This window comes from Scomber scombrus, chromosome 22 (genome assembly GCF_963691925.1).
Source record: "Scomber scombrus chromosome 22, fScoSco1.1, whole genome shotgun sequence".
NCBI lineage: Eukaryota > Metazoa > Chordata > Actinopteri > Scombriformes > Scombridae > Scomber > Scomber scombrus.
In genome coordinates, this window is record NC_084991.1 from 22,616,921 (window position 1) to 22,631,920 (window position 15,000).

The 15,000-nt window shown below is 39.5% G+C and overlaps 1 protein-coding gene across 1 annotated transcript in view; it reads left to right on the forward strand.

The window, feature by feature from the left end:
- The first annotated feature begins 2,162 nt into the window (after positions 1 to 2,162).
- The window catches only part of LOC134004269 (calcium-activated potassium channel subunit beta-4-like), a 29,506-nt gene continuing 16,668 nt past the window's right edge, over positions 2,163 to 15,000 (forward strand). The window contains exons 1-2 of the mRNA XM_062443488.1: positions 2,163 to 2,327; positions 8,671 to 8,841. Coding sequence (XP_062299472.1) covers positions 2,163 to 2,327; positions 8,671 to 8,841 — 336 coding nt within the window. The remainder of the gene's footprint in view (positions 2,328 to 8,670; positions 8,842 to 15,000) is intronic.

Below are 15,000 nucleotides of genomic sequence, written 5' to 3' on the forward strand. Positions count from 1 at the left end.
TAAATAAAAATAGTCAAATAATAATTATAAGAAAATAGTCAATAGTCATAGAAGACTAAACAAACCAGAAAATATTCACATTTGAGAAGCTAAAATCAGAGAATTTGGAAATTGTTTCTTTAAAAAAAATACTGAAAAGAAAGAATCCATTAACAAAAAAGTTTTAATAGTTTGTAACTTATCAATTAATTGACTAATTGTTGCAGTTCTAATGTATTTTGTGATATAAATTCACATATATAATGATGATGGTTCACATACTGTACATATGTGATCAACACTCTACTATAAACACATTAAAGCAAAGTATTTTTGTCCTATAAAAGCTATTGTGTTGCCCTGAGAAACGGCTGTGAGAGAGAGTGGTGTGCTCTGCCTGCACTAAGAGGCTTATCTCATGCAGCATGTAACAGTGAGAGAACAACAAGCAGCCAGCGGCCAAATAACATATCAATCTGGATTGAATCATCAGGCCACCGGGACGACGGAGCAGAGATGAAATCACACAAACATCCCAGGTAGCTGCAGGCTGCTACATGGACAGAAGTATACGGGACACCTGAGAATTACACTCATATCAGTATAATGATTCCACTTCAGTACTATTATGAGGTACTTATGCTCCACTTTAATATTTCTACACTTGATATTTCTTCTCCACTAATATTATTATCTACATTTATGTGACAGCTTTAATTCGTTTTAAGATTTAAATTTTGCATAAAACTCCACCAAATAGTGATTTTTCCCTGCTAAACTTCTCTCATGCTTTCATTTCAATAAATGTTCAAATGATCCAATATTTCAGCAAAAATCAAAGATTAGAGAAAAAGTCCAAAAACTGAAAACACATTTGTGTATCAGAACTTAGTTTGTTCTTCTTTCCTCTCCCATTAATCATCTCACCACCCCTCACATTTATCTGCTGACCCTTTGGAGGGGCCCCACCCCTAGGTTGGGAACCACTGCACTAAACTAGCTAACTGTATATAAAGTAGTGTAAACTAGCTCCACCTCCAGCAGCTACAACAGTAACATGCTGCTCTAACACTGATGCTTCACTATTAATAATCTAATGATGTCATAATAATAATATATCAGTCAGAGGACCAAACCACTACTTTTACTGTAATACTGCATACTACATCACTCATAATACTGCAGTACTTTTACTGTAATACTGCATACTACATCACTCATAATACTGCAGTACTTTACTGTAATACTGCATACTACACCACTCATAATACTGCAGTACTTTTACTGTAATACTGCATACTACATCACTCATAATACTGCAGTACTTTTACTGTAATACTGCATACTACATCACTCATAATACTGCAGTACTTTACTGTAATACTGCATACTACATCACTCATAATACTGCACTACTTTACTGTAATACTGCATACTACATCACTCATAATACTGCAGTACTTTTACTGTAATACTGCATACTACATCACTCATAATACTGCAGTACTTTTACTGTAATACTTTAACTTTGTAGTGTTGCTACTTTTACTGAAGTACTTCTTCCACCACTGCTGTAAATTAAAGCTGTAAAATTTGATCCTTTAATGTGTAAAGTTGAGGGTTGTTTTATGGCAGGAATTTATTTCTTTTTCTTGTTAACCACTTTTACAGTTAAGACTTTAAATGAGCAGAATAAATGACATCAATTAAGAAAGAGGGAGGGCGAGAGAGGAGAGGAGGCGGAGATTAAAATAGAAGATAAATGGAGACATCGGAGTCTGAAACAGAGAGAAAGAAAAAGAGAGAACGAGAGAGTAAGAGAGAGAAAGAGAGAGAGAGAGAAAGAGAAAGAGAGAGAGAGAGGGAGAGAGAAAAAGAGAGGAACAGAGAGAGAGAGAGAGAGAGAGAGAGAGAGGGAGAGAGAGAGAGAGAGAGAGAGAGAGAGAGAGAGAGAGAGAGAGAGAGAGGATAAATGAAGCCAGAGGCACTAAACCTGTTTCAGAGACAGAGAGCAGACGGTGTTTAAACTCAACAGTTTCTCAGCAGCAAGCAGGCAAACACCGCCTCCCCCTCCTTCATCATCCTCCGTCCTTCTCTCTCTCTCTTTCTCCTCCTCCGCCTCCTCCTCCTCCTCCTCTTCCTCTCCTCCTCTCCATGCCGGCGGAGGTCTCCGCGGGTCTGCCATGGCGAAGATCCGGGTGTCGTATGAGTACTCCGAGGCCGAGGACAAGAGTATCCGACTGGGTTTGTTCCTGATCGCCTGTGGCATCCTCAGCCTCTTCATCCTGGGCTTCTGCTGGCTCAGTCCGACCCTGCAGAGCCTGCAGAGCAAGCCGGCCAACTGCACGGTGAGCCCGGCCACCAGCTGCCAGCAGCCGCCGGTGGAGCTGCTGGAGCTGCGGAGGAGTTGGTGTAGTAGTGGGAGGAGTTGAACTGTTAGTGGTATTAAGTGTTAAAGTCCAATAATAATATTATTAATAGTGATGTAAGTTGTGACAGTGGAGTATTTGTACTTATTTTTAGTGGTTGTATTAGTGTAGTAGTTTTGGTGCAGGTTGTGTTGCAGTATCTAGTATCAAGCCTCTAGTGGAAGCTGTTACCAGTAGGAGTTTTGGTGTTGGCGTAGTAGTGGGAGTAGTTGGAGGAAGTGTTAGAGCCCAGTAGTTGACTTTTATTATATTAATATTGATGTAACTTATTACTGTGGAGTATTTCTGCTTATTTTTAGTGTTTGTATTATTGTAGTTTGCAGGTTGTTGCAGCTGTTAGTATTAGTAATATAGTTATTAATTGATGTTAAAATGCATAAAATATTGTTAGTATTTTTGTGTGATCTAGTATCCAGCCTTTAAATAGTGGAAGTTGTTACCAGTAGGAGTTTTGGTGTTGGTGACAAAGTATTAGGGTTCAATAATAAATACTATTAATAGTGATGTATCTTGCTTATTTTTAGTCATTGTATTATTGCAGTAGTTTTGGTGCAGGTTGTGTTGCAGCTGTTATTATTAGTAATGTAGTTATTGATGTTAAAACATACATAAAATATTGTTAGTATTTTTCTGCATGTCTAGTATCAAGCCTCTAATGGAAGCTGTTGCCAGTAGGAGTTTTGGTGTTGGTGCAGTAGTAGGAGTAGTTAGACTGTTAGTGGACCAAGTATTTGGGTTTAATAATAAATACTATTAATAGTGATGTGAACAGTGACTGTGGAGTATGTGCTAATCTTTAGTGGTTGTAGTGTTGGTGCAGGTTATGTAGAAGCTGTTAGTATTAGTAATGTTGTTATTATTTGATGTTAAAATATGTATGTGTGCATCTAGTATTTAGCCTCTAAGTAGTGGAAGCTGTTACCAGTAGGAGTTTTGGTGTTGGCGTAGTAGTGGGAGTAGTTGGAGGAAGTGTTAGAGCCCAGTAGTCGACTTTTATTAGTATTAATATTTGAATAACTTGTGACAGTGGAGTATGTGTGCTTAATTTTAATAGTTCAGGTTGTGTAGCAGCTGTTAGTATTAGTAATGTAGTTTTTAATTGATGTTCAAATACATAAAATATTGTTAGTATTTTTCTGTGTATCTAGTATCCAGCCAGTAGGAGTTTTGGTGTTGGTGCAGTAGTAGGAGTAGTTGGACTGTTAGTGGACCAAGTATTTGGGTCCAATAATAAATACTATTAATAGTGATGTAAACAGTGACTGTGGAGTATTTGTGCTAATCTTTAGTGGTTGTAGTTTTGGTGCAGGTTGTGTTGCAGCTGTAAGTATTAGTAATGTTTTTAGTAATTATGTTAAAATGCATAAAATATTGTTAGTATGTTTGTGTGCATCTATAATCTAGTATCAAGCCTCTAGTGGAAGCTGTTACCAGTAGGAGTTTTGGTGTTGGCGTAGTAGTAGGAGTAGTTGGATGAAGCCCAGTAGTTGACTTTTATTAGTATTAATATTGATGTAACTTATCACAGTGGAATATTTCTGCTTATTTTAGTAGCCTAGTTGTATTATTGTAGTAGTTTTAGTGTTAGTGGTCCTGTTGGCAATAAGAACAGGAGAACAAGCAGTTGTCACGATTAGTAATGTAATGTTTTTAGTTCTGTTAGTTACCAAATTAAGTGTATTTGTGATAGTAGTGGCTGTGGTTGTAATTTTAAAGGGCGAGTTCACAGTTGTTCAACAACAGTCAGAAGCTGAAATGGACATTAAATGTGTTTCTGTCTGTAATGATTCCTCCTGTTCATACTGACCATTAGAAGATCCTTCATAATGTTTACAATGGAAGTGATGGAGGACTAAACCCACAGTCCTCCTTCTGTGGAAACGTGTATTTAAAGTTGATCTGAAGCTAATATGAAGCTTCAGTCGTCTGAATGAGTCAAATCTTCATCTTCTATGTTTCAGCGTTACAGTGTTTTTAGTAGCAAAGTCTTTGTGTTACTATACTTCCACCACAGCTCAACAGGGAAACACTAAGAGGGAATCTGATGCTAAAAACACTGTAAATGTGTCAGATATCACTTGTTATGACTAACTCAGACTGCTGAAGCTCAATACAGTTTCTGACTCTGATTTCAGCTTCTCCAATGTGATGATTTTCTGTTTTTTTATGTAATAGTCAGAAAGTGAAATATTTTGGACTTGGACCTTTGAAGACTTCACCTAAACTACAGTTTAAGGATATTTTGATGAACACGTTTTACAGTTTCCCTTTTGGCATTAAATAGACGTCATTAATTCATTAATAAAAACTATCATTAATTTCAGCCTGAGTGATAACATAGAAGTTGAAAGTGGTAAATATGGATTTATTGAGTTTCACACACAAGAGTGATTTTACTTCATATACAACATGAGAGTGGATCAGAGAAAACTGCTCTGAACATATTAGCATTTATATTGGAAAAACATCTTTATTTCAATTGTGATAGTTATTGATGATAACAATTGACTGGTGGAGTACCTTACAGTACATTATAGATTTTATTTTGTATTACTGCTAAATGTAATATATTGGTGTTTTGGGCTGTTGGTTGGACATCTTGGTCTCTTAGGAAATCCTAACAGGAATTGTAGAAATAGAAAATAATACTCAATTGCAGCCAGATTTACATTTTTTCTCTCATTTGAAAGAAGTAGTTCTGTGTTAATCTACTCCAGACACTTGATACGAGTGTGGAGTAATGAATCAGGGCGGGAACTAATACACTTCAGCTTTGTAAGTGGGTCTCTTGGCCCAGATTTGCTGTTAGCTTGAATCATTTTGATGGACAGTGACGGTGATCGGATCAGTCGCTCTGAGACGTCAATCATCATCATCAGTCACACCGTCACTGAACCTGTACGTCACCGACCTGAAGATCTGAGGATTCATCACCTCTTTATGGCCTTTAGTTTCGGTGTTGTTGCTTAACCTTCGTGTCGTCCTCCCGGGTCAAATTGACTCCGTCTATTTTGACTGTTCCTTCTTTCCTCCCTTCCTTCCTTCCGTCCGTCCTTCTATCTTTCTTTCCTTCCTGGCTTTCCTTCATCCCTTCATTCTTTCCTTTCCTCCTTTCCTCCCTCCCTCCCTCCTTCTCTCTTTCTTTCCTTCCTGTCTCTTTCCTCCCTTCCTTCTTTCCTTCCTCCATCCTCCTTCCTGTCTTTCCTTCCTCCCTTCCTTCTTTCCTTTCCTCCCTTCCTTCCTTCTTCCTCCCTTCCTTCCTCCCTCCCTTCCTTCCTTCCTTCCTTCCTTCCTTTCCTCCCTTCCATCCTTCCTCCCTCCCTTCCTTCCTTCCTTCTCCCTTTTTTCCTCCCTCCTTTCCTTTCTTCTTCCTCCCTTCCTTCCTCCCTCCCTTCCTTCCTTCCTACCCTCCTTCCTTCCTCTCTCCTTTCCTCCCTTCCATCCTTCCTCCCTCCCTCCCTTCTTCCTCCCTTCCTTCCTTGACTCGAGGACAACAGGAGGGTTAAAAGGTTACGATTCTTATCCATTAAAAGTCACATTTCTGTTTTTCTGTAAATCACAACATTATTTACATCTAATTCGTACAGAATTTCTTCCTCACTTATACGTTTCAGGTTTTTGTTTTATTGGTGTGCTGTGTTGGAAAAATTATCAATGCTTCTACACAACATCAACTGTTTGCTTTTCAGCTGTGAAATGTGTTTGGTTTTACTGTTTTACTGCAAATATCCATTTTAAACCAGGCAGTGAGTTCCGGTCCTCTGAAATGAGGCCAACACGGAAGTAACTTAAAGCTGCATTCTATCAAAAGGCCACCAGGGGGCGAGCGTTTTGGTGTCAAAAGGACTTCCGTCTCTATACAAGTCAATGGAGAATTCACCAACTTCTCACTTGATTTCTAACCTCAGTAAACGTTTTCAAAATGTGTTTATGGTCTCAATCGCTAGTTTAAAGCCTTCTTCAATGCAGTATGATGTTCATTTGGGACATTTTGGCCTCCCTGATTTTATATGTGACGATAAAGCAGGGTATGCATTAGGGCGTGGCTACGTGGTGATTGACAGGTTGATTGTTTCACAGGTTCAGGAGGGCGCCTCATGCTCCTCCTGATGCCCATATAAGTAGAATCCCTGTTTTTATTTTTCCCGGCAAGCTCACACCTGCTCTTGTTTCTTGTGATTTTATGTCGTTATCCTGCCCGAAAAAAATTATATGATATGAGAGTTTTGCCATGTCGCCCTCCCCTAATTTTCATATATAGATCAATCAATAATACAATACATGTTAATTGCAGTCCTGGTAAGTCATAATTTTAGTGACAAAAAAAGTGCAAATTTAACACATTATTTGAAAAATGGCAGATAAACCATCTTAAAGCCCTCTTTTGTGCTTATTTAGTCATTAATCTTTTATTCTAGAAGTCAGTACAAAGCAGGGTTTGTGCAGCTTCAGGTTCTCCAGGTTCCTTCATGCTGCGTCACTTTGCACTGAGGATTATTAAAACTGTTAGCGCAGCGTTTTAAAGCCATCTGGGACTCGCTTGCACTCCCGTTTACAGCGGCTGATGAATTCATACCGACTTGATTTATTCGGCTGTTAGCTTATTGCATCGTCTTGGAATAAGATTCATGCATTACAGAGAGTGGAAACCTTCTGGGGTTTTTTTGTTTTGTTTGTTTCTAAATCGCACAAAACAAACTCATGTGGCAGCGAGAGTGATTTCATTCACTAATCCACTGCTTGATACGACATAAATCACAACACTCACACTTTATTGCAGCTCTCTGACCTTTTGAGTGATGAAGAAAGGTTTGACTTTGATCAAATCTGCGTAGACTGATTGTGTGTTACTCATTTATTGATCTTTATTTTCATGCATGCAGTTGTTCTTTATGCTCTGTTTCAGCCATCAGTCTTTGTTCTCATTGGAGATATCTTAATCATTTGTTTTCTCTCACATAGACAGACCTGACATTTAAAGTTATTATGGTAAAGAATATTGATCATGGTTTCTGAAAGCCTAAAGATGCAGCCTCCAACATCAACAACCACGACCCAAAGATATTCAGTTTACTTTCATAGATTAAAGAAACCAGAATTATTCACATTTAAAATCACTCAAAACAAATAATCTAATGATGATATGATAATATATCAGTCAGAGGGACCAAACCACTACTTTTACTGTAATACTGCATACTACATCGCTCATAATACTGCAGTACTTTTACTGTAATACTGCATACTACATCACTCATAATACTGCAGTACTTTTACTGTAATACTGAATACTACATCACTCATAATACTGCAGTACTTACACTTTTAAAGCAGTATTAATTACGGGGATGATTCTCTGTCAAATGAGTATTTTTACTTTTGATATTTTAAGTCTAGCCGAGAATACATTTTAAATGTAGGATTTATACTTCTGATGGAGTATTTTGACGTTGTAGTGTCACTACTTTTACTGAAGTAAATAATGAGTACTACTTCTTCCACCACTGCTATAAATTAACTGACCCTTTTGTCACGACCAGAAATAATAGGATCCCAGAGCAGACCAGAGACGAGCGAACACACAGGAGGTAACTCAAAAAGCAGGGTTTTAATGACAGGGTGAGTGGGGCAGTGGGGCAGTGAGGGGGTCTGGGGTAGGGTTCCAGGGAAGGTTGGTGAGGTAAGGTCCACGATGGAAAGGCAGTGCACGGGGAGAGGGATCCAGGGGACAGAGGCAGGGCACCAGCAGGCGGGGAAGGTGAAAATTGTAGAGGGAACAGGAGAGAGCAGTTACAAAAGCAATGATCTTCACAAAGCAAAAGACACAAGAACACACTCGAGGTTCGGCCCAGCGTTACCACATGAGTAGCTGAACTATCTGGCAGGGGATGGAAGGGTGAACCAGGTCTTTATGCTGCAGCTGTTGATTGAGATTGATTTCAGGTGTGCCAAACCTCCACCACTGAGCCCTGCCTATGCCAAGGGAACACAGACAAACAAGGAAACTCAGGAGGTCACATCTGGGGCTGTGACACCTTTAATATGTAAAGTTGAGGGTTGTTTTTGTGGCAGCGGGTATTTATTTTATTTTACTGCAACACTTAAGCTACATTTTGCTGCTAGTACTTTGACTTTTACATGTAACGGAGTATTTTTACATTGCTGTATTTCAAGTATCTGAGAACTTCTTCGTCTCAGAGGTTAGAGAGAGAACAATGGCTTAAATGACAAATCTTCTCATTGCCTGTTTTCTGACCTCCAGGTGGTGTCGGTACTGCGTCCAGAGGAAATGTTTGAGTGTGTGTTTACGTGCGGTGCGGACTGTAAAGGGACGTCGCTGTATCCCTGCCTGCAGATCTTCGTCAACAACTCAGAGTCCAACTCTGTGGCTCTGCTGCACTTTGACGAGCAACAGCTGGTCCTCAACCCGAAGGTACGACTGATTTTTTGTATTAGTTCACTGTTGTTGTGTTTAACTTTGTTTGTTTTGTTTTAAAAGTTTCATGTTGAAGTTGATTTAAACACTTCAACGTCATCACGTCATCAACCCAATGAAATGTTGAGTTGATGTTTGCTGCGTTACACCTTCAACAACTATAAGCTAGCTAGCTGAATTGGCCGTCCAACAGATACAGATTTATATTCTTATATTCTTTAGAGCTGCAACAATTAGTCGATTAATCAATGAACCACTTTTCAGTTATATAAATGTGAATATTTTCTGTTTTCTTTTGTCTTCTGTGACAGTAAACTGAATATTTTTGTGTTTTTTGGCAAATCAATACATTTGAAGACGTCATTTTGAAAACAGTCATTAACACTTTTAACCCTTTTCTGACATCGAGTATTGATACCCAGCTGTAACCACAACTCTAGATAATTCTCTTATGTAAACTTTAACTATGACAACATTGCTATTAGTAGTATATTATCTTTTTGGCATTGCACTGGGAATGTTGTGTTTTCATAGTAAGCGTCTTAGCCACTAATCCATCCAGGACGCCCGTTACGCCCACACAGTAATTATATTTAACCACAATAAAAGTAGTAGTCATGTTGTTTTCTTTAATGGAAACAAGGAACAACATGTTGAGTGTGAAGTTTGAGAAGCTACACCGGTCTTCGCTCGGGTTTTAGAGAAACTAAAAGTGATCATGATGAATGTGAAGCAATTACATGAGTCAGCTTCTTTATATAAATATAAGGAGATATTTGTCAGAGGCTAATCTGTGTAGAGTTAATGGATTTCCTACAAGAAAGAGAAAAAACTGAAAAAAGCAATTAAATTTCAGTCGATTTATGAGTTTATTTCTAAACTTTTAATATCAAACAGTTGAACTTGAGTCAATTAATTCATATTTAACTGGTTGACAAGGATTTAGTATCATGCATTAACCTGTAAAATCAGGTGAATCTAAAGTTAAATGCCTGATGCTGAAACATATGAAGATAAAAATGGAAGCGCAGCAGCAATTCTGTGATTCTATGTTGTTGCCCCCCCCCCCCTCCCCCCCCTCCATGAGCATCAGGAGCGCTTCAGTCTGATTGGTTTTCTTGTATCGCAGCTGTCTGAAGTCATGAGCCGGACAGAAATAGACCGAGTGAGAATGAACCAGTGAGACACAACACCATTGAGACCCTCAGTGTGTGAATGAAAGAGTCAAAGCACCATTAACACACAGCTCACAGTAAACACAGCTGACACCATGTGTGTTTATTTCACTTTAACCCTCCTGTTGTCCTCGAGTCAAGGAAGGAAGGGAGGGAGGAAGGAAGGAAGGGAGGGAGGAAGGAAGGAAGGAAGGAAGGAAGGAAGGAAGAAGGAAGGAAAGGAGGAAGGAAGGGAGGATGAAGGGAGGAAAGGAGGAAGGAAGGGAGGGAGGAAGGAAGGAAGGAAGGAAGGAAGGAAGGAAAAAGGAAGGAAAGGAGGAAGGAAGGAAGGGAGGATGAAGGGAGGAAAGGAGGAAGGAAGGGAGGGAGGGAGGAAGGGAGGGAGGAAGGAAGGAAGGAAGGAAGGAAGGAAGGAAGGAAGAAGGAAGGAAAGGAGGGAGGAAGGAAAGAAGGGAAGGGAGGAAGGAAAGGAAGGAAAGTAGGGAGGAAGGAAGGAGGGAAGGAAAGAAGGAAGGGAGGAAGGAAAGGAAGGAAAGGAGGGAGGAAGGACAGAGGAAGGAAAGAAGGACAGAGGAAAGAAGGAAGGGAGGAAATAAAGAAGGAAGGAGGGAGGGAGGAAGGGAAGGAAGGAAGGAATGAAGTAGGGAAGGAAAGAAGGAGGAAGGAAGGGAGGAAAGAAGGAACAGTCAAAACATAGGGGGTCAATTTGAACCGGGAGGACGACACGAAGATTAATCTCCTGCAAAACCACAACTATGGCCAAAAGTCTACAGACACCTTCATACTTTGCATCCTATTGGTCTGAATCTGTCTGAGTCACTTTGGACTTATTGACCAATGATTTGATGAATCATGAAAATAATTAACAGATGAATTGATCATAAAGATAAAAGTATAAGGTAGATTTAAACTTCTGCACTCAATGCTCCACCTGATGAATGTCTCTTAAATCAGCCGTATACTGCTTTGATTCCTGATGGAGGTTTCTATGTCTGAATAATATCTAAATAAGCTATTTACGTGTTTAACTATGTGCATAGTTTACATATGCTGCTGAACTGTAAACTGACATTGTAGCATACAAAGTAACTGGAAGAAAATACTGCAGGTGGAAAGTGGATCCAGTTATATTAACATAATAACAGCTTTTTAAAATCAAACTATATTTACAGTCACATGGGAGTGTTTACAACATTTGGGGGAAAAGCAGGTGCACAAATACTGGAAACTGGACCAAAGTTTGCCCAAAATCTCCAATTTTTGATTTGTAGTATTGTCACTAATGAAATGTTTGTGTGTGGGTCTTTATTGAGTAAGGAAAGACCCAACACACCGGTCACAAAGAATATTCAGGTGTGGAAGAGAGTTTTTGTTTGTCCATAATTTCTAAGACAGACGAGGATCTTAATTCCTGGTTTTCATCTCTGGACCTCAGTTACACTTTGGAGACTGGAAGGTAGTAAATCAGGGTCCAAAATTTATCTTGTGGCTAACCTGAAAGCAGAAGAGCGGAGGCTGGGTTGAGATTAATACTCATGGTTTTGGGATTATAAATGATGTAATGGGTGTTTATATACTTTTGACCACATGAGAATAAAAGATGGAGAGATTTGTGGATCCAAAACAAAACAACAGCAGCAGAGACTCATACAGTTACTCTGTGGGACGTGCACCTCTTCTCCTCCTCTTCTTCTTCTTTAGTGCACGTCTGCAACGTCGCTACAGCAACAGAGTAAATATAGAGGAGGGAGACAGCGCGTCATTGATGCTGCTCAGTTGCCATGGCGACCACAATGGAAATGATGTGGAGAGACAGAAAGAGAGAGAGAGAGAGAGTCACGCTTCATTCAAAAATCCATAATATTAGGATGGATGTCACAGTCTCCTGCTCAGGAGCTCTGTGACCTTTCATATAGAACTAATGAGAGAGCTTCAAACAGAAAGCCTTTAATACTAAATACTGTGAAAGAATACTTCATTAACACATTAACGAGATGACAACCCCCCCCATGCTGCTTCTGTCCCACTCAAATTATTACATAAATATGTGGACCGGGGGTTCGGTCCATAAAGCCTGCTCAGAAATGCAGCGCTTATTGTTGAACACCTGACTTGAATGAGTCTAACCAATGAGATCAGGCTGAAGCGGTTCTATAAAGGCTGATCCACGTTAAGGTAATCAGACTTATTCAAGACAGGCTCAAGTGAAAGCCATTTATAAGCAGCCCATGATGACGAACACAGATCAAATGGATTCACAATGACAAAATCCACCATAAACACTTCAGCTGTAGACGTATGAAGAATTTAAACACATGATCACAAAAAGCAATAAATAAAATCCCAGAGAAAGGCTGACAGGAAATGATTGATGGATTGAATGAGTCTGAAGGTGTGCTGTTGTTGCAGTGCCTTGTGTTGTGTACTATAGCAGCTCCTTCATGTACAAGCTCCTCAATCAAGGGACAGACCAGGACTAACAGAGACACAGTGCATGTGTGGAGTCGTTATATAGACTGGTCCTTAATCAATTAACCTTCCTGTCGTCCTCCCGGGTCAAATTGACCACGTCTGTTTTGACTGTTCCTTCTTTCCTCCCTTCCTTCCTTCCTTCCGTCTGTCCATTCCTCCCTCCCTCCTTCTCTCTTTCTTTCCTTCCTCTCTCTTTCCTCCCTTCCTGCCTTCCTTCCTTCCTTCCTTCCTCTTTTCCTTTCTCCCTCCCTCCCTCTTTCTCTCTTTATTTCCTCCCTCCTTTCTTCCTCCCTTCCTTCCTCTCTCCTTTCCTTCCTTCTTCCTCCTCCTTTCCTTCCTTCCTCCCTCCCTCTTTTCCTCCTTTCCTTCCTCCCTCCTTTCCTTCCTTCTTCCTTCCTTCCTTCCTTCCTCCCTCTTTTCGTTCCTTCTTCCTCCCTTCCTTCCTTTCTCCCTCTTTTCCTTCTTTCTTCCTTTCTTCCATGCTTCCTTCCTCCCTCCCTTCCTTCCTTCTTCTTCCCTTCCTTACTTGACTCGAGGACAACAGGAGGGCTAAACAGCTACACATGCATCCACTAAACACTTCTTAGTTCAGACATTATTGAAATGTACTAATCAGTGACCAATACCTTTTAAAACATCTCTTCCTTACATTACATCCATATATTACATCTATTGTCCAAATATGTTTACAGTTATTTAATATTTATGAGGCTTTTATTCTGTCAGGGTAATTTAGATTTACTAAGCATTAAGCCTCAATGCAACAACACACACACACACACACACACACACACACACACACACACACACACACACACACACACACACACACACACACACACACATGATTATTATTAAATCGACTTTATGTGAACTTGATTAATGAAGACTTATAATATATTAAATCATCTCTTTTCTTTCAGGCTAGGTCTGAATATTAGCATGGTAGTAGTTTTGCCAGCATGAGTTGCCATGGTAACCGAGCTTGAACTATGCTGAGCTTGCTTTATAGATAATGAACCAGACTAATAAAAAAACCTGGTTTATTTGGTAATCCTGCTTTATGGAATCCAAACAAATCAGTACAGATCAGTTTGTAAACATCACACTTCCTGTTTACATCCCCCAGAGCATTATGGGAGCTGTAGTTCCAATACTCAGAGCTTGATTACCTCCCGAATCAATGTAAGAGAAGGAAAAAAAAAGAATAAAAACAGGAGCTTTTTTCGCTGACGCTCTCTTCTATCCATTCATAGACACATAATGGAGGTAAATACTGAATTATCTGGACAACAAACATATAAAAACACATCGTAACTCTTAGGAATGATGAAAGTATGATCCAGGTTATTAAAATTCTCCTTAGACTGTGACCTTTTACCTACAGCCGATGAGAGAGACGTACAGACGCAGAGAGTTAATTGCACTCGTGTTTCTAATGGACGTCGTCTCTGTGGAACAGCTGACTGGGAGACAGAGTCAAAGAGAGAGAGACCTGCACTTAATTGGTCTGGAGTCTATAGGGGGCGATTAGTTAATGGAGCCGCCTGTGGACCAGATGACTGACATGACATTAAGATCAACAGCAGCAAACCAACTGTCTCTCTTTCGGTCTGTGTGTGTGTGTGTGTGTGTGTGTGTGTGTGTGTGTGTGTGTGTGTGTGTGTGTGTGTGTGTGTGTGTGTGTGTGTGTGGGGATAAAGGGGGTTAAAGGATAATTACAACTTATTTTTGTATGTTTTTCTATCATTTCAGCCATTATTTTTTTTATTATTGATTAACTTTGATTAATACTTTGATCTATAAAATGTCATAAAATAGTCAAAATTGTAGATCACTATTTCCCAAAGTCGTCAAATTTCTTGTTTTGTCCCAAAAAATGGTTAAAAAATCCCAAAGAAATCCAATTTATAAGCAGTGAGGACTAAAGAAACCTGAACACATTCATTCATATTATATTATACTCACATAAAAAGCTTCAACCTCAGAATTTTAGCTTAATTTTTAAGACTTAAGTTGATGAAGTGATTATTAAAATTGTTGGCGATTGATTTACTAATCAGTGTTTCATCACACACTAAAAACAAGTCTGGTTAGTGAAACTTCACCACAGTTTACAGATGGATTTTTACTCTTATTTAACCCTTCTGTTGTCTTGTCTTCAAGTCAAGAAAGGAAGGAAAGGAGGGAGGGAGGAAGGAGGGAGGAAGGAAGGAAGGGAGAAAAGAGAAAAGGAGGGACGAAGGAAAGGAAAGAAGGAAAGAAGGAGGGAGGGAGAAAGGAAAGGAAAGAAGGAAGGAAGGAGGTAGGGAGAAAGGAAAGAAGGAAGGGAAGAAGGAAAGGAAGGAAGGAGGGAGGAAGGAAAAAGAAAGGGAGGAAAGAAAGAAGGAGGGAGGAAAGAAGGAACAGTCAAAACAGACGGGGTCAATTTGACACAGGAGGACGACACGAAGGTTAAGTATTTTCTAATATTTTATATACTTTCTAAATTTTTTGGAGGCTGCTGTAA